This window comes from Gordionus sp. m RMFG-2023, chromosome 2, assembly GCF_954871325.1.
Source record: "Gordionus sp. m RMFG-2023 chromosome 2, tfGorSpeb1-WG-v2, whole genome shotgun sequence".
Lineage (NCBI taxonomy): Eukaryota > Metazoa > Nematomorpha > Gordioida > Chordodea > Parachordodidae > Gordionus > Gordionus sp. m RMFG-2023.
Window position 1 is genome coordinate 29302342 of NC_088776.1, and position 21161 is coordinate 29323502.

Genomic DNA, 21161 nt, shown 5'->3' on the forward strand with positions numbered 1-21161 from the left:
TTTTGACATACTCACCCACCTTATATGATTATAATAAAAAAATATATTTTAATATTTTGATACAATAAACTTTTTAACATTTCTATCTAGATAAATTTGAAAAGTTCTTATGGAGACTCTGGTACATGAATACATAAATCTTAATTCCCATTAAATTAAAAAAAAGCATGATATAAAATAATTTAAAATTACTATTTTATTTAAAAAAATAGGAAAAATCATCTGTGATTTCGATATCAAATGAATAATAAAAAGGTTGAAGCCTTAATATTTTGCCTTGATATCGGAACTAATTCTAACGATTTTAATGATGAATATAAGAAAAGTTTTTTTGAATTATCTAAGAGATGTATTATTAAAATTTTACAAAGAAAAGTTTATTGTTATTTTGTCATTACATTAAATTATTATTTTCATAGATATTTTTTTTATCAAAGGATCAGATATCTCTTGTATTATTTAATAGTCAATTTACTTCAAATTATTTAGAATTTAATAATGTTGAAATTGCAAGAGCTTTTGGTATTTTATCATTGGTACTAAATAGTATTATTCCAAATATAGATGTTCCTGATTTGTATTTCTTAAAGAATATAATGAACTTAAAAGTCAATTCAGAGATTTCTGATACTCATAATGGATATTTTTTAGATGCAATATTATTATGCCAGGATATGTTAATAAACTCGTTTCCTAATATTTATAATGAGAATGAAGCAAAAATTAAGAAATCACCATGCTATAAAAACAAAAATAATTTCATTGATAGAAGGATTATCCTCTTTACTAATTTTAAAGGCAATATATGTGATGAAGCATCATTGAAAAATCTTAGGAATATATGTGAAACATTTTATAAATCTCACATAAAGATGAACATAGTGTAAATTAAATAAACTATCTTTAGCATATATTTAATATCAATTTATTTATATATATTTTATTAACATATTAGTGGTCTAAACTTAAATAACTTTGAGTTTAATGCAAAATTGAAAAATTTAAGTTTAAATATATTCCAAAACAAGCCCTTACTAAAAATAAAGATCTCTAACAACTCGGAAATTAAAACAGATCATAAATTAGACATTTTTGAACATAATTTAGCTATAATCCAATTGCTTAAAAAAGGTAAAATATTTGAAAAATATTGTCTAATGATTATTTTAAATCAAATGATTACTAACATTCTTTCAATATTTTAACTGATAAATAGAAACTAATCAATTTAGCAGAAAGTTCTACAATATCCAAATAAAAGATCAACAAAATGAAGCACAACCAATAATTGAGTCATATTCCTTTGACCAAGTTTTCCAGTCAATTAACTCTAACCAAATGACATCTATAAGGGCTATCAAATCAATGTCCCTTTACAACTCTCTTAAGATTAATCAAGATTTGTTGTCCATTCCCATAAGAGGGTTTTACAGAATTAAAAATGCTACTTTTCCTAGGACATGGAAAAAAATTATTGAAGAATCAAATATAACTATGTCCCACAAAGTTTACAATCAAATTAAAGATGAAAGCACAAGTAAATAAATTCCTATAATTTTAAAAGAAACAAATTTGTTAACATTTTGGGTTGGGCTTAATTTTTTAAAAAGGAATTGATTACTAACAATTGCTTGATTATAATTATAGGGATTTACCAATATTTTAATATAAAGTTGGTCTGGTCATTTATTGGTGTAAAGTGATTATTGATTGATTATTAAACTGATCCAATATCTAATCACAGAAAAAAATATGTTAACTTTTTTCTAAATCTTAAAAATTGTGTAAACATTTTTTCAAAATAAACATAAAGTAACATATATTTAATAACATTAAAAATTTACCTGGAAACATAATAGTATTTATCAGAGTTGTTAAAAAAACTTTTAAAATAATCTATATGCAGATGTCATTAAACCGATCTAGATACTGATACATTGTCTAAAACATATCTTGATACAAATAACTATACAAATGTTAGATACAGACATTTTTATTATATTTATGTAAGGTTGCATAATGCTTAATTTGGTATTATAAGCTAAAAAATTTATTGAGCTGATATTATAAAAAAAATAGTCAAAATTTGATTCAAAACTTATATCAATATTTATATTAAAAGTGCCATTAAAATAGAATTTGTCTAGAAATATTGATCTTAAAATTAATATAATTTTTAAATTAAAATACATCCTTGAGTTCATGATTTGATATCACTAATCGAGTTTTGAATTAGCCGACCTCTGATTCAGAGTCAAATGATCTAGACTATTTAACAACACTATTAATTATTATTGCATTGAACTACTAGTCCTCGAGTTCATAATTTTCACGATTATTACTCGAGTTGATAGTGTAATTAAAAATATACAATATTTGCAGATTAAGAAAAGAACAATTTGTGAAAAAATATTCTAGTTTTATAATAACAAGATAATTATTTCGATGTTAATATTGAACTACTCGCCTCTAGTTCATAATTCAAGTTCTGAACTATTATTTTCATTAAAAAATTTACATAAAAATATGAATGAGATAAATATAGACAATAAAATAGTATATTAAGTTTTGTTTAGATCGTTGCTTGGGTCGATAGATTTGGTCAACCAGATCGACTTATTTCGATAATTTGGAGTAGTGTTATTAAACCGCTTAATTTGAGCTTATTTTTAAAAACGGCTAACTCATTATTTTAGCCAGAAAATATTGCCTAAGCATCGAGATTTTGTTAATAAATGTCCAATTATGCCATCTCTGACCAAAATCTTAAGACTTGCTTAATATTTTTCTGGATAAAAAATTGAATTAGCCATTTTTAAAAATCGAGCTGTTTAGGCCACTAATTTAAAGAATTTATTAGTAATCTCTATTTATACCGGGCCTAGCATGACTCGGGCATAGATTCGACGCTTGGATTGAACCTCAATTTAAATTTTTTTGAATCAGACCTATATCTAACACCATTTATAACAAAAATTAGAATTACTGAAAATTTTGTCGAATCCAGAACTCTGGTCAAATTTTTTAATATTGATTAAAATTTAAAGTGTTGGTTAATTCATCAGCCAACGTTACTATGTATTTATATTGGTACATCTCTGTCATTTATCATAATTTCTTAATCATGGCTTGGTTATTTTTTATTTTATGAAAATACTACAATACTCCATACATTATTAATAATATTTCTCCTGTATATATGTTAGAATCAAATCGCATATTCAGCCAATATGCGTATTGCATTAGTTAAATCGCGTAATATCTTATAAAATTGTTTTAAATTTTGTGTTCTAATTCTACGCTTGCTGTATTACATTTCTAGAAAAATTAATATATTTAAATTTTTAAAACAGACTAAATAATGATTTAAACTTGATAAATAGCACAATCATTTGTTAAAGCATTTTTTTACATTTTGGTAATCTGATTTTTTCAAAAATGTATCCAGTTATGTAGGATTATCCTATTAATCTCAGATAATTTCATCATGAACTTTTGCTGGCAAAACGCAAATTGACTAGGATATTTAAATCAAACAATACACTAATTGGCATTTATTATTCTAAATAATTCGAATAATTCTTTATTCGCATTCGAATTAAAAGAATTTTTTAAATTTATATTCGTTACTATTATTCGAAACGAATTGAATATTCGATTTGTTTTTAATAGACATGCCTAATGTCTATGCTTCTAACTTCAGCTTATATATTACGAGAAAAGACTTAAAATTTTTTTAAAGACATGATTTTAGATGACAAAAAAGTTATTAATACAAACAAAAGGAAATTAATTATCTTGAATGACGAAGACGAAGAAGAATTTGAGGATGTTGATTTGAAATTCATGCCTAATTATGTAAAAGGTTTTATAATTTTTCATTATGCAATGCAATAGTAGAATATTGTTAAATATCAATTTTATTTTACTGGTAAATTTCGCTTTTAAAGAAAGTTCGGTTAAAGGTTTAAACTCAAACCAAGACACTACCTTTCAGTACACCTGTGTAAATACTTTTAAGCGTGCCTAATAATGTTAAAGATAATGGGGATGTCTCACTAAAGGAAATTTGGGAATGTTTTATTATTAAAATCTAACAGTAATATTTTATAATAATACATATTCATGTCACATGGAATAAAGAATGTAAATAGAAGAGAAAATATTCTTAAGAGAATTAGAAATTACCGTTGCATTAAAATTAAGACTTCAAAGAAGAAGTAATTGATTTTTAAAATAAAAAATGCTCTAAAACAAACAACACTTCAGATATATTAAATTTGGATGATAAACTAAATGTGTCTCGTTGACATATCATAATGCTTAACCCAAAGGTCCAATCAGGCACTTCCACCACAGAAGGTAAAGCGCAAGATCGGCATTGAAATCGAAGAAGGGTAAGAGGAGTTATGTTTTTCTAGTTTTTATTTTTTTGAAGGGGGAGAGTGTAGAAGTAGGCCCAACTAACTTGAATATAAATGAGAAACAAAATATTATTTAATTCTATTAAGGATTTAGTGAAAGATATCATAAATTTAGCTCCACTCTTTCATAATGAAATATCTAATCATTTGATAGCCAATGAATATATGGTTTATTTGTCTCTTCGCAAACAAAACATGCGCAATAAAGTAAATCATAGATTTCCAATGACTGATCTTTATGTATTCGTATTATTATTTATAGAATGCATTTATTTTATTTTTATAAGGTATTAGTCTTGTTGTTAGACACTAGATTTCAAAATTAAATATTATTTCGAGGAAAATTGTTTCACACATATTCAATTTTTATGTCATTATCAAGGTTGGCAAGTTATTAAATTGTGATAAATTTTTTAAAAATAATTAGGGGGGGGGTTCGTCTTCAAATTCCAGGAGATCCATTTTGAGTGTCATATCCTTAATAATGTTGTGCCTTCCCACGAAATGATTTTCTGTCCCATAAAAAAATAAATTAGCGCCCTGACGAGAGAAAAAAATTGGAGATAACAAGCCAGTAACTCCCTATTCCCAAATAAATTTTTTATTCCCTACTCCCTGAAATATTTGCCCAAAATACTCCTACCAACCCCTCCTCATCCCATTCCCTTTATTCAGTTAGGCACCGGTTAAATTAGAAAACGAAAGAGAAAATATTGTAATATATTTACAGCGAAGAATAAATTAATGAGGATCGAGAGAAAAGATAAATTAATTAAAATATAATATTAATGAGTGATTGATACATTAATTTTAACCATTTGTTTATACCCAAAAATGTTAACTTAAGCTTATAAATATGGCTCGACACTTGTACCATTTTCTACAGAAGATGAACTAGCAGCTCAAAATTTATCATCATTTGGAAAAGATAACGAAATATATCATGGAAAATCATTGCTCATAATTGGATATTCAAAATCTAAAAATGTACCTTTTTATACATCATAAATTATTTTCATTTAATATTACGAAATAATATCCGTTTTTGTTTTTAACGAAGACTGTTTACATATTTAAACTTATTTACTGCCCGAAAGTACCCTTATCAGCTGATTGCCAGCCAATAGTTTTTTTTATAAAATCTACTTGATGATCCAATTTTGATATTTGCAGTTGAGTTATCATTTTTATCTAAGGTTGGCAAATAAGGTCATCTGATAGAAAGTATATTTGACCAGTCATATATTCTAAATATTAAAAATATTATTATGTATTTTTTTAAATGAACTGTTTATCAATTTAATTGCATTAAAAGGTTAAATATAATATAATCTAGGAAATTTTGGAATCTTGAATTTTTGGAAAAAAATTAATTATTATTTCAGATATTATATTTATAAATGTGATTAAGAAAGCATCATAAACTTTATAGTTATGATATCGGTTCTCCCGTATTTTATGGGGTTTTTAATATTCAGGAAAATCGCCATACTGGAGATTATTTTGAGGCAATTTAAAAATATAATTGAAGAATTAAATCCTACACAAGTATATTCTTTAGTTGCGAATAATGTGCTAATATGAGCTTGGAGAATTTTAATTCAAATCAGCCTTTAGTCATATTCAATTTTATGGATATATCGCTCACACATTTCAATTATTTTTTCGAGAGAAAGTGTATATATTTGATTCATATATTTTTATTATAAAAAAATTGTTAAATTTTTAAAAAATAAAACTATACCAAGTGCACTATTTCTCCGCTACACCATGCCATATCATCTACTTTAAGTACTATTAATTTACGAGGTGGGCTTCTTTAATAAATATATGCAACAAATACAAATTTGCAAAAGAGCTTTAAAAGCTTCCGTCATAAAGAAACTGTTATATATCATGAGAAATAAGTGATCATATTTTAGACAAAGAACAATTTTTTAGATAAACTTAAACCGTTAGCTATGTCAATATTGAGAATTCAAGGGGACAAATGCACTTTCCCAAAATAAAAAATCGTAGTTATCTTTAAACCAACATTATTCAATCGATCGTGCCAATATCTTTTCATCATAAAAGAAATAAATTATAAATATGTTTGAAATAAGAAAAAATGATGTAAATACAACTGCTCATAATGCTAATTACTTATTAGATCCCCAATATCAAGGACAACACAAATAATGAATTCGGCCAAGCTTGTGATATGATAAAAGAACTAGGAATTTTGCTTGATGGCAATAATTAATCCATCTGTGGTGATATAATAAATTTTCGCTGTAAAAGCGCTATTTTTGTTAAAAAATAATGTGAAATACGTTAGAAATCATAACCATTAGTCAGATTTCGGCATCAAGCTGGTGGAAGCATGGACTTATATTAATATAGACTGCTCTACGATTAAAAAATTATTTTAATAAGATGTTTTATTGATTTTAAGGTTAAATATTTATGAAATTTTATTTTATTATATTTATATCGCATATTATTATAAATTGCAAAACATTTTTTAATATCTTATAAAAATAATTAATTATTTATTAAAAAATTAATATTTTTATGATTATAGCAAATTAATTATTCATCATATGCCTTAATTTTATACTATTTACTTTTTTTTAAATTCTCTTTTTAAATCCCTTATTTTGGCCTTTTAATTATATGGTGCCAGCCGCAAAAAAAGAGAAGAAAAAGTAATTATATAATTTAATTTTTTTTTCATGGGGATTCGGAATATTAAAAAAAAAGATCCCGAATAAAACTTGGGGATTCAAGATCTTGAATCCCCACGTTGGGATTCCGAATCCCACATGATTCCATATCCCAATACGACAGTCTGTAAAATTTTATTATTGGATAAATCCTGGCTTCGCCACTATTCATATATATATTATTTAAACAAAGTTTTTAAATTATTCTTTAAATTTATTAACAATTATAGTCAAACCAATAGCAATACTAACAAGAAATAGAAGATATTGATTAAAAAACTTAATATAATACTTTGAACCAAAACCAATATTTTGTTAATGTTGGTTCCCATCCCAATACTATAGTATAATATAATTGCTTATAATTAGGGCTGCGCCGATCCACATATTTTCACCGATCCGATATTGCTTTAAAACCGATCCGATACTGATCCGATATTTATATTAATTTTTCACCACCCCCATTTGAACCAAATGTAATTAAGAAATCAATATTTTTTATGCAAAAAATCAAATTATGCATTTAATTTAATTTCTTTATCTACAATTAAGACTATAATTAAAAAAACATATATTTGATAATATATCCATTTTATATTGGTATGAATTATAAAATTGTAATATATAATATATAAAATTTTAATATTTAATATATAAAATTGTAATATTTAATATATAAAATTGTAATATTTAATATATAAAATTGTAATATTTAATATATAAAATTGTAATATTTAATATATAAAATTGTAATATTTAATATATAAAATTATAATATATTAGATTTTTTTTAAAAAATATGAGAGCCTCTAGATATTCTGGCAATAAGCTTATACGATATGGACTATCTATATCCCTTGCGTACTGAAGGCAGACTTATATGATTCCGCAGATAACGCATTTTGCAAAATTTCCTTTGTCTTTTGTATAATATTTCCATTATTCAGATACCATATTTAAAAAAATTATTTTATTTAAAGTATAAATAATAAAATTGGCGTTATTATATAAAAAGATTTAAAATAAATAAAACTTTGGGTGTTCCTTTCTATTTTTATAAAAAAACTTTTAAAATAATATAAATCTATTTTAAAAAAGAAATAAAATTAAGAGGGTGTTGTGTATTTGCATATTTAGAAAATATTATAATAACGTAAACATAACATAAAATAACAAAAAAAAAGAAAAGTAAAAAGATCAAATCGGGCTTTTTACACGTATCGACCCGATCCGATATTTTTGGAAAACGCTAAATATCAGTGCCGATCTGATATTTAATATCGACACAGCCCTACTTATATTTTAATTCCATGATTAATTCAAAATATTATGAAAGAATATTATTCTATTATTAAAGTAATGCTTAAAATAATGATACATTAATTCATCTTTTTACCTATGCTTTTTAAAGTTTGAACTGCTGAATATTGAGGTTGAGATATTTGCGTTGGGATATAATCTACATTTCTTGGTAGGTACCATTAATTTTCTTTATTGTTATAAAATATATCAAATTGGGGTCAAGGAAGGGTTAAATCATCTTCATTCTGAAAAAGTAAGTACTATGGACATAATATTCTTAAAATAAATCATAAGAACAATAATATCGGTTCCCGTTCTAAATCGCGAAAACAAAAATCGCTAAAAATTGGGAACATGGCTTATATCTCCTAGAAAATTTTTAAAGTAAATTTGATATTAATATTAATAGATACTAGGGGACTAAACACTTGTATTTAAATTGAAAATTTAAAAAAAATCGTTAAAATGGAAGAAATATCATCCAAAATTTGCAGGACTCCCCAGTACACAAGGTACTGGAGAGCCCTGAGGCCGCGCCGGGCCATCTAACTGATTTTATTAGCTTTTGCAAATAATATTATAAACATAAATGGCGATTAGTATTTACATAATAATATCGCGGATTTATACAATACAATGATAAAATGGTGATAATGTTGATTGACGTCTGGGGGAAAATTTTTGGGGCCCAACGATCAAGGAATAAAACAATTTATTTTGAAGAATATAATCGAAAAACAATTGTTTATTTCTTGACTTGCCTATTTATAGGCATAGGACTTTCTTTCTTCACTCCTTTTTGGGCTGGATTTGGGTCCCTAAGAATTTTTCCCCCAGATCGGTTTTGATAATAGGGATTCGGCTTAATAGCGAGGGGAGGAGGGGTATTGCCTGTCCTCATTCCCACCCTTGGCCTAGTAATTTACATCTATACTTTTTAAGTATAACTTTGGGGCCATGGGTGGGTGATAGCTATTGAGCTGATAATTTTTAAGTGGTTTTTCCATGATATATAATTTATTTATTAATAATGCTAGTATATATTTACAAAGTAGTTGTTAATAATTGGTTATAATATTGGGGGGGGGGGTGGTGCAAGGGCTATTGTTCCTCGGGGCCAACTCTTTGTTGTTCCTCGTTAGCTAATAGAACCGCCGAAGCTATAGTCTCGTCCGTCAAGTTGAGGGTGTCCTCAAAGATGGCCGGGTCGAAATCGTATTCTAGTGCATCGATGTTTGCTGCTTCGGGGATGACAAAGTTTTGGCTGTCCACTTCCTCGTCTAATCTGAGGGGCGTCGAAGCTCTCATGAACGGGAAGGCTTGATCAATTGGGGGTATCTGCTAGATTCGCTTCGGAGGCTATCCAAGTTAGATTTCGGGCTAAGTGAACGAAATTGAGGAAACCAATTGCTAGCATTATCTTGGTAACCAGGAATTCGCAAGCTGGGGACCTTGATCCTCCCTTTTTGATTATGGTATACGCTACTTGGCTATCCGTGACCAAGGCTGGGACCGTGCCATATTTATTGAGGGCATATTTGCACCCTACCCAGATGGCCAAAAGCTCCTTCTGGTTTATATGATGAGTCGATTGGTCCGGTATTTCAAGAGCGTGCTTGGCTTCTTCAAATGTGAACGAGAAACGGTCCTCCATTCCGTCAGCTATACCAATATGAGTATTCGATGCATCCACATGAATAATGGCATTCACTGGGAAGGTGAAAGGAAACGGTCTCATTAAAGCTTTAATTGCTGCTACCGCTTTAGGGTACGCCTTGACATAATCTATTGGGGGGGGACTCCTCTGCATTAAGCATCGTATGGTAGTATGGCGCGAAAACCCTAGATAGTCCTGTTATAGAGTATGTATAATGATTTAGGATTCCTAGGACTTCCAAGGCAATGTCTCGTTCTATTGCCATGGCCTGTAAAGTGTGCATGTAAAGTACCACCTGGCAGAACCTTAATCGGGTTTTGTATCCTGGAATATGATATGCTCGTTTGCATGAAAGATTATGACATCGTCTAAGTAAACTGAATAATTAGCTGACTTGATCCATTTGGCACATAAATCTAGCACTATGTTTTGGAGGGCGTAGGGTGAGAAACCTGCCCCCATCGGGAGGGTCTTGTATCTGTACTTGTTGCTCGCTGTGGCGAAACCAAAAAATCGACGCCTGCTTTGGGCCAGTGGGATCGAATAGAAGGCTGATTTGAGGTCAATTTTCGTTGCTTTCCTCGCGCCGGCTAACATGGGGGCGATCATCGGGATTGTTTTGAGCTTGAATGGGTATTTGATCAAGTTTTTGGAGACGTTGGAGAAATCAGATATGACCCTCGGGGTCCCGTCTGCTTTTGGGATGAGGAATAGTGGGGAACAGAATGTGGCATCCGTTTGTTCGATTACTCCCCCTTCTACTAGCTGGTTGACGATCGGCATATACTTCGTGGCCAGTCTTATAAATCTGTTCTTGAAGAAGCCTCCGTTACCAGCTATGGCCTGGTTATCAAATTTGGGACAGAAACCCCTAACTGCTATCTTCCTAGTAAACGACGATTGGAGGGGGTGTGGCTTCAAGGTAACAATGGACAGATCCATTCGGGCTTGGAGGTTAAGTTCGACTCCATCCGTGGTGTCTATGCCCATGAGTCGTAGCAGCCTGTGAAACCGGCCGATCGTAGCGCTATCTACCGTCGGCGCAGACGGAGGATTCGACGTTAACGGTGAGCCGATCATTATGGCCAACATATTCTCAAACAGAATATCACCATATAGTGCCGCTATTCTTCCTCCGTCTGCGCCGACGGTAGATAGCGCTACGATCGGCCGGTTTCACAGGCTGCTACGACTCATGGGCATAGACACCACGGATGGAGTCGAACTTAACCTCCAAGCCCGAATGGATCTGTCCATTGTTACCTTGAAGCCACACCCCCTCCAATCGTCGTTTACTAGGAAGATAGCAGTTAGGGGTTTCTGTCCCAAATTTGATAACCAGGCCATAGCTGGTAACGGAGGCTTCTTCAAGAACAGATTTATAAGACTGGCCACGAAGTATATGCCGATCGTCAACCAGCTAGTAGAAGGGGGAGTAATCGAACAAACGGATGCCACATTCTGTTCCCCACTATTCCTCATCCCAAAAGCAGACGGGACCCCGAGGGTCATATCTGATTTCTCCAACGTCTCCAAAAACTTCATCAAATACCCATTCAAACTCAAAACAATCCCGATGATCGCCCCCATGTTAGCCGGCGCGAGGAAAGCAACGAAAATTGACCTCAAATCAGCCTTCTATTCGATCCCACTGGCCCAAAGCAGGCGTCGATTTTTTGGTTTCGCCACAGCGAGCAACAAGTACAGATACAAGACCCTCCCGATGGGGGCAGGTTTCTCACCCTACGCCCTCCAAAACATAGTGCTAGATATATGTGCCAAATGGATCAAGTCAGCTAATTATTCAGTTTACTTAGACGATGTCATAATCTTTCATGCAAACGAGCATATCATATTCCAGGATACAAAACCCGATTAAGGTTCTGCCAGGTGGTACTTTACAAGCACACTTTACAGGCCATGGCCATAGAACGAGACATTACCTTGGAAGTCCTAGGAATTCTAAATCATTATACATACTCTATAACAGGACTATCTAGGGTTTTCGCGCCATACTACCATACGATGCTTAATGCAGAGGAGTCCCCCCCCAATAGATTATGTCAAGGCGTACCCTAAAGCGGTAGCAGCAATTAAAGCTTTAATGAGACCGTTTCCTTTCACCTTCCCAGTGAATGCCATTATTCATGTGGATGCATCGAATACTCATATTGGTATAGCTGACGGAATGGAGGACCGTTTCTCGTTCACATTTGAAGAAGCCAAGCACGCTCTTGAAATACCGGACCAATCGACTCATCATATAAACCAGAAGGAGCTTTTGGCCATCTGGGTAGGGTGCAAATATGCCCTCAATAAATATGGCACGGTCCCAGCCTTGGTCACGGATAGCCAAGTAGCGTATACCATAATCAAAAAGGGAGGATCAAGGTCCCCAGCTTGCGAATTCCTGGTTACCAAGATAATGCTAGCAATTGGTTTCCTCAATTTCGTTCACTTAGCCCGAAATCTAACTTGGATAGCCTCCGAAGCGAATCTAGCAGATCAACCCAGCAGAGCCTGGACAGGGAACGAGGAAGCGCACAATTTCCTACACGATATCAATGTGGAGGGTTTACCCCCAATTGATCAAGCCTTCCCGTTCATGAGAGCTTCGACGCCCCTCAGATTAGACGAGGAAGTGGACAGCCAAAACTTTGTCACACCCGAAGCAGCAAACATCGATGCACTAGAATACGATTTCGACCCGGCCATCTTTGAGGACACCCTCAACTTGACGGACACGGACGAGACTATAACTTCGGCGGTTCTATTAGCTAACGAGGAACAACAAAGAGTTGGCCCCGAGGAACAATAGCCCTTGCACCACCCCCCCCCCCAATATTATAACCAATTATTAACAACTACTTTGTAAATATATACTAGCATTATTAATAAATAAATTATATATCATCGAAAAACCACTTAAAAATTATCAGCTCAATAGCTATCACCCACCCATGGCCCCAAAGTTATACTTAAAACGTATAGATGTAAATTACTAGGCCAAGGGTGGGAATGAGGACAGGCAATACCCCTCCTCCCCTTGCTATTAAGCCGAATCCCTATTATCAAAACCGATCTGGGGGAAAAATTCTTAGGGACCCAAATCCAGCCCAAAAAGGACTGAAGAAAGAAAGTTCTATGCCTATAAATAGGCAAGTCAAGAAATAAACAATTGTTTTTCGATTATATTCTTCAAAATAAATTTTATTCCTTGATCGTTGGGCCCCAAAAATTTTCCCCCAGACGTCAATCATCATTATCACCATTTTATCATTGTATTGTATAAATCCGCGATATTATTATGTAAATACTAATCGTCATTTATGTTTATAATATTATTTGCAAAAGCTAATAAAATCAGTTAGATGGCCCGGCGCGGCCTCAGGGCTCTCCAGTACCTTGTGTACTGGGGAGTCCTGCAAATTTTGGATGATATTTCTTCCATTTTAGCGATTTTTTTTAAATTTTCAATTTAAATACAAGTGTTTAGTCCCCTAGTATCTATTAATATTAATATCAAATTTACTTTAAAAATTTTCTAGGAGATATAAGATAAGCCATGTTCCCAATTTTTAGCGATTTTTGTTTTCGATTTAGAACCTATCCCATAATATCATTATTAACATTTACTTTGAATTTTGATTGATTATTAATTTCGAAAGAAATATAACAACGAGAATTTAAAATAAAAATGAAGGAAGTGGTTGGTTGATATGATTTATAACTCAGCTTAAATTATTAATATTAAAAATTTAAAAAAAAATAAAACTAATTTTATAATACAATAAAATATATTTTTCTTTTTGTTGATATTTTTTAAGAAAAAATATAAAGTACAGTAATGTTTTGCGTTACCGTTACTCAAAAAAAGAAACGCCTTTCCGTTACTCGTTACCTCAAGAAAAAGGTAACCAATGGCGTTACTTTTTTAACGTTATATCACAGCAATAATTAAAAGAAATCAGGAATTTTTTTTAGGAAAATTGGGAAAAGGCATTAATCAATAGACGACGTGTTTTGGGGTAACTTAAGTAAAAAATTGAAAAATTACGCCAAAAGCTGGAGATTCCTATAGAATAGTAGATATTTAAGAAATTTAGATATTAAGTTTTAGTTCAAATCAAAAAACCCCTAAATTGTTTTTGTTAGGAATGAAGTTTTATAATTGTATTTGCAATAACTGTTAAAATCTAGCCCTTACCTTTTGAAATATTAATCATAGATAACAGTCATATATAGTCTTAACAAATTTTTAAATGTCTAGCTCTTAGGAAAAATAGTTATAGACGTTTTCCTTCTCGATCTGCTACCTGTCAGGGTCTCCTCTATAGTTAGACCGGCAAATTTCGATAGATAAATTTGCCATATATAACCCTCCTTTTGAATAAACTCTGATTTCACTTAATTTTTGTTCTATTGTTAGTTAGAATAAGTTATTTAAAAATTGGATACAATAAAATTTATTAAAACAAATAATTTATTTATTGTTCGAATAAATAGTTTTAATTAAAGAAAAATTAATTAAATTATGCTATAAATGAAAATTAATTTTATTTCAAAAAAATATATATCAAGAACTAAACAACTTCAAAAAAAAATATAGAAAATATATATGTGACAAGTTAATCGTGAATAATTACCGATATGATTCTGAATCTTGATTTATCACGTTCTTTACTGAATCTGTAAAAAATCATGGTGACTAACTTGTACTGTAATTTAATATTTTTATTACTCTTGTTCATACCTGAACTTGATGTTTATATATTTTTTTTAGTTTTTTTATTGACATTTTAATTATAATAATATTTACTTTAAGATTAAGATATTTTTATAAAAAATTTATTTATATTACAATGTTGTGATGATTTAATGAAACATATTGACGATTAAATTAAAACCCATCCATATAAAATTATTTTCTTTGCAAAAATAATTAAAATATAGACAAGAAAATTCTTTTATTACTCCTTTAGTTATTTTAATTATTTTTGCAAAGAAAATAATTTTATATAGATGAGGTTTAATTTAATCGTCAATATGTTTATTTAAATCATCACAACACTGTAAATAACAGAAACCTGCTCGGCCGTGTACACGGGCTGATCCTTTAATATTTTTATATATACTCGGGCCTGACCAAAAAATTTGGACTGGGTCTGAATAAAACCCGCAACGGGCAGAAAAAAATTTCTTAAAAAAATCCGGGCCGAATCTTGCAAATGGTATCTCTGCAGGAAAAAATTGAAAATATACATCAAAATTTAAAAATTATTAACTAAATTAGAAGAGATAATTTTTTCTTACTATAATTATCAACTAAAAGTTTTGCTTTTACAAATAATAAGCTATAAAATAAAAACCTTAATATATAAACTTATTTTCGTTCATTAAAAAAAACACAAATTGAGACTTAAATATAATTGTTTTCTTTTTGCTAACTCAACCTAAAAATATTTGACCTTTAAATTTATATTTTTATAATTTATCGTTGTTTTGTATGCATTTTTTATCTTACGATTTGAAATTAATTGATATTAGTGTTGGTCAAATAAGGTCAATAGTATATTTGACTATGGTCAAATACTCTGAAATGTGTCTTTTAATATTAAATAGCATTTAATTATTATGCCCCTTTTTAAATGAACCTGTTTATCAATTTAATTACAATCTATTTGAATAATCAATATTATAACAATCATTTTATTTATTCTAATAAGTAATGTTATTAAGGCTCGTTTTGAGCCTTTAAAAACGGCTAACTCAATATTTTATCCAGAAAAAATATTACGTATGTGAAGATTCTGCTCTTAGAAAGAACAAAGGTCTAGACATATATTATCGAAATCTTGAGGCTTAGGCTATATTTCTTTGGCTAAATTATTAAGTTAGCCTTTTTAAAAAATCGGCTCAAAACGAGCCGTTTAACAACACTACTAACAAGTATACATAATTTAAATTAATTATAAAATAAATAAATTAATATTAGTATAGTAGTATTTTACATACAAATGTGTTCCATTGTATGTTAGCGGCAACGTGTTATTTTTTTAAATTTAATTTTAAAATTTAAAAATCGGATAATAAATTTTAAATCCCAAGGCGTGACGGGCCTTCCCAAAATTTTCCCCGGGCGTGATCGGGCGTGAACATCAATTTCTCGTGAATCACGGAAATTTTTTAAAATTGTTTTTTTATAAATATAAATTTGCAATTTTATAATTATAAATTTGCAATTTTTTAATTATATTATATATTTTCTTATTTAATTTAGTTCTTTTTTAAAAAAGAATAATTTATGAAAACTAAAAATCTTCCGCATTTTATAAACAACATCCGGTATCATTTTGTTTTTCTTTTTATGTTTGGGTGTTTTTTATCGCGAGACTTTATGCTAAATTTTACTTAAACTTTTTACAGAAAAGTCAGTTATATTTTATTTGTAAAGATCTTCTATCTAAATGCAACAGAAAGTGAAGGATTTTAAAGCTAGGCCAAGAGATAAATGCTGGTGTTACATATGGATAACAAAATATAAAAGTTGTGAACCGGAAAACTCTCATGATACTATAGGTCCAAAAATATACTATAAAATAAAATTTAAGATTAAAAGCATGACCAATAATAATTACTTGTCCATAATCACTGATATTTGACGGATGACTATAAAATCTAAGTTTTTTAACCATTACAGGGCATATTATTATTAAGGATTTTAAATTAAAAACATTTGTTGTAATACAGAAGTATAAAATTACTTAAATAAATGTATAGTTGTGAGTGATAACGGAGCAAATCTTATAAGTGCATTCAAAGATGACGAAAAGCTAGCATGTATATGCCATATACTAAATAATATGCATTATATTTTTGACAATTGTTTAACTGAAATAGCCTTATTTCAAACAATCTACAGCTAATATAAAACTAAGCCACACCCTTAAACAAGATGTAATAGCTAGAATAACGAGATGGAACTCTGTATATATATCATGATACAGAGTTTCTTAAAATCATATTCTGAAATGCAGGTATTGTTTAGCAAGCAAAAATTAAATAGATAAGCCACAATTCATATCAGTATCATACGCGAGTTAGATAAATTTTTATCAATATTTAAAGAATACTCGGATAATCTGAGAGCAGATTCTCGTCCCACAATAAATAAAGTTTTTCTATGGAAACAAAAATTAATAAAATTTTGTTATCCTTCTAAACGTGATACAATAATAATCAAAACCTTAAAAACAGAACAAGATTTCTTTTAAAATATTATTATGCAGCCACTACATAAGGTAGGCTGAATTCTAGATCTGAATTTCAAAAGACTTAAGTTTTTAATAAAAGAAGAAAATGATTATATATAAAACAATCATAAAAATGCTAAATGATATAAAATTAGATGATATGCATAAGTCGATGCCAACTATCATTTATAACTTTCCCAACTTATCCTAAACTCATAAAAAACCGTATATTCTAAATGGTCAATACCAACTATCACTTTCCTAATTCATCCTACACTCATAAAAGACCATATATTCTAAAAAAAAAATTACAGAATTTCTAGATGATTCTAATGAAGCATCAACATCAATGAAAGCTGTGAGGATGAACTTAAAAGATTCATATAAGATAAATAACGACAATATTTTGAAGTTTTGGAAGCAGGAATATTTATTTCCTTTTTTGAGAAAATTATCGAGTAAAATTTTGTCAGCTGCAAGTTCGGCTTCTAGTGAAAAGTTATTTTCTATAGTCAATCTCTTATTAGAGGAAAGGCGTACACAATTGAAATAAAAAAAGATTAACATTCTTCTTTTTCTAAATAAATTTCGATTTATAGATTATATTTATTTTTTGTTATTAATATGGATTATGAAATTAGAGAAATAAATTGAATGAATTCAAAAAATTGTAAAATTATAGCAATAGTTTTGAAAAATTTAAAAACACCGTGAATTTTCGGGCGTGAATCAAAATATTGCTTGTGAGCGGGCGGGTCGGGTCGAAATTTTTTAATGGTAAGCGTGAATGGGCGTGAATTTTTCGCCCACCTCTACTTGGAATACCCACCCTAAGAATTTCACAAATTTTATCATGAACTTTTTGATATAATTTATATTAGTTTTTCCATAGCAAAATTTAACGGTAGAATTATCTACAATTCATAAGATAGGTATTCTAAACATGTTGAAATTCATTTCCGGTAAAATCAGATTTTTAAATTTAAAAACGCGCTCAAAAAATTACTTAAAGTTGAAAAAACACATTGCCGCTAACATATATACACAATAATAAATAATCTGCAGCATGTACACATATATTTTCTGCTTCTCCTCAACGATGGCAAATTAAAAAGTTAAATTTTGGAAAATAATGAATAAAAAACCAACTAACTTTCACGAATGATTAAATGTATTTTGTTTTTTATTCTTCAAAAGTTAATAATCTTATTTAAAATATTTGCAATGTTTGTGGGTGAATACAATATTGTTAGACACTCCATATAGTCGATTTTTAAAAAGGCGAAATCAAGATTTTCGCCAAAATATTATTACCTAGGTCTCTACATTTCGCTAATAGAAGTCCAAACTTTTCTGCCATTTGTAGGCAAAACCTATAAACTTGAGTAATTTACTTTTGGCTAAAATATTTAGTTAACCGTTTTAAATCGAGCCTTTTAACAAAACTAATTAAATGTGACTAGTTAGAGAATCCTTTTCTTGTTGCAGATAATATATCAAAAAATAGTGTACATTTTTATTTTTTTAAACATTACAACAAATAAATTATATTTTAGTTCCTTTCATTAATTTATTATATAAATTATTTATTAAATAAAAAAATATTATAATCATAAAGTAACCTAAAAATATTGGATTAGATCGGTTTCAAAAAATATATCGGTGCCGATCCGATATATAATATCGACACAGCCATAATTAATATATCATTGACTAGTGATGCCCCTTGACGGAACCCGATTCCCGCGATGCGGGGAAAAATATCGGGTCTGGCCCTACAAATTGTTTAAAATATTTTTAGTGTCAAACAAGATAATTAGGCAAATTTATCTCGTTTTCCTTCATAAATAGTTATACGCCGGGTAACTTGTAAAAATATGTTCTACGAGCTAAGCTGCCTAAAAGTTATTAGAGACTGCCGAAAAATTTTTTTATGGCCGGAAAGAAACAAAACGCAAAAATATCTTTTATTCGGAGACTATGCTTTATACCAATTCGCTAAACCAAACCTATATAATTTCCTGAACAATGGTTTTATTTAGCATATATTGCTGTAATTTGCCATAATTAAGGTCCATAATTACTGTTAAATCTAACATACCTTTTTATATCTTAACTGTTATAAATATATTTTATTCCTAGGATAAAATAACTCAACCACGACTAATATTATACAAATTAAATTATAAAAAAATTATCTGAAGTGTAATAAAAATTACTTGAAAAAATTATAATAAATTATACAAAAAATAAGCAATCTATAATAATGACTTGCCTAGGTTATTCCGAATCACCACGATTTTCACTTATTCCTAAAAACTTGCTGAATCAAGATTCTAAATCATCATGGGCTGATTCCGGATTATTATTATTCTTGATTAACCTAAATACAATTAATATTATCCTTATAAAATTTAAATTCCCTTTTTTTTAATAAAAATTTATAACAAAAATAATTTTTGAAAAAATATGAATTATATTTTATAAAATATTCTTAAAGTTATGAAACCAGCTATTTGTTTTATAAAAAACTATTAAAAATGGGATTGGTTTATGTCAATACAGGCACCGATCCGATACCATTTCTCTTGATGCAGCTCTAATCTCGATCATTTTATCAAAAACAATATAGATTCCAGTTTACAAATTTTTGGGAGACGGCTGTATTGAATTCTTATGGGACGAAACTATGTCATATACGAAGTCTAAAAATAGGCTAGGGGATAATGAAGACAAGGCAGCTTTTAAATGCGCATTTGAAAATTTAGTTACGGCTATGTACGAGTCAGATTTGATAGCCATCGCTCGCTACCAGAGTGCTAACAAAAGGGTCGCTTCAAACCAGCCGAAAATAGTTGCTCTAACTCCTAAAATCAAAAATAATTATCGAGTAAAGTTTTTTTTATAGATTTCAGGTTATGCTATTGACCTTGTAAAATATATGTAATATTTAGTCGGAATTTAATTGTTATATTTGGGAAAATATAATGAAAATTAATTAATTAATCTTTTCTTACAAATTTTTTTCAAACTTGTAATTTGTCACCTAATAATTTGGTTAGTGATCTGGCTTATAATTTTAAATTTAGAGCAAGGTGAGATTTTAAGGAATATGTATTAGTATTGTATATCTTTTGGAAAAACTTAAGAAATAATTTTTTTTCATAAATTAATTAAAATAAAATGAGACAAGTAAAATAACATTATAATTTTGTTTAGAAATCCTTAGACTGCTAAGAATTCGTATTATCAACATTTTATTTTTATAGTGCCTCATATTGAACATTTTGCCATTTTTGGAGGATATCAGGCTTTATAAATTTCCCAATTTTATTGAAACCCACTCAAAATCTGCTGATCATAAAACTTTGGAAAATTCGAAAGATAATCCACATAATTTTGAAGTCATTGATAGATTAATCGATTCTATGAATATGATGTAAATATTATTTGAAATTTTAGGTTACCTTAATATCAGTGTGTCGAACCAATTCCATTTTTTAGTTTAATATTTTTACACGGTTTTGTTCCGATCCTATTATTTTTAACAATATATATTTGTTCCTTTCGGTTTTAGAAATACATATCCATTCCTTCTTTCTGTTTTTTATAAGTATTGATTTTTTAAAAATTAATTTCCAAATGACCCATAATAATCTAATAGAAATATTTGAAAATAAAAACTAAGTAAAGAAAATAAAATTTCTTTATTTTATTATAAAATTTGATAAGAAATACAAATTTTGAATAACATAACTACATAAAAATTGGTATACTGTTTATTTTTTAACTATGCTAATTATTTAAAATAAATATC

At 29.2% G+C, this 21161-nt stretch overlaps 1 protein-coding gene across 3 annotated transcripts in view; it reads left to right on the forward strand.

The window, feature by feature from the left end:
• The first annotated feature begins 295 nt into the window (after positions 1-295).
• Positions 296-21161, forward strand: part of LOC135925533 (X-ray repair cross-complementing protein 5-like) — a 35281-nt gene continuing 14415 nt past the window's right edge. For 2 of the 3 annotated variants that reach the window (XM_065460914.1, XM_065460915.1), the window contains exons 1-9: positions 296-349; positions 438-522; positions 565-883; positions 956-1131; positions 1217-1537; positions 3743-3865; positions 5272-5411; positions 19977-20234; positions 20614-20783. In XM_065460914.1, the coding sequence (XP_065316986.1) occupies positions 308-349; positions 438-522; positions 565-883; positions 956-1131; positions 1217-1537; positions 3743-3865; positions 5272-5411; positions 19977-20234; positions 20614-20783 (1634 nt within the window). In that variant the 5' untranslated portion in view covers positions 296-307. The remainder of the gene's footprint in view (positions 350-437; positions 523-564; positions 884-955; positions 1132-1216; positions 1538-3742; positions 3866-5271; positions 5412-19976; positions 20235-20613; positions 20784-21161) is intronic. The other variant, XM_065460916.1, reaches the window with a different exon arrangement.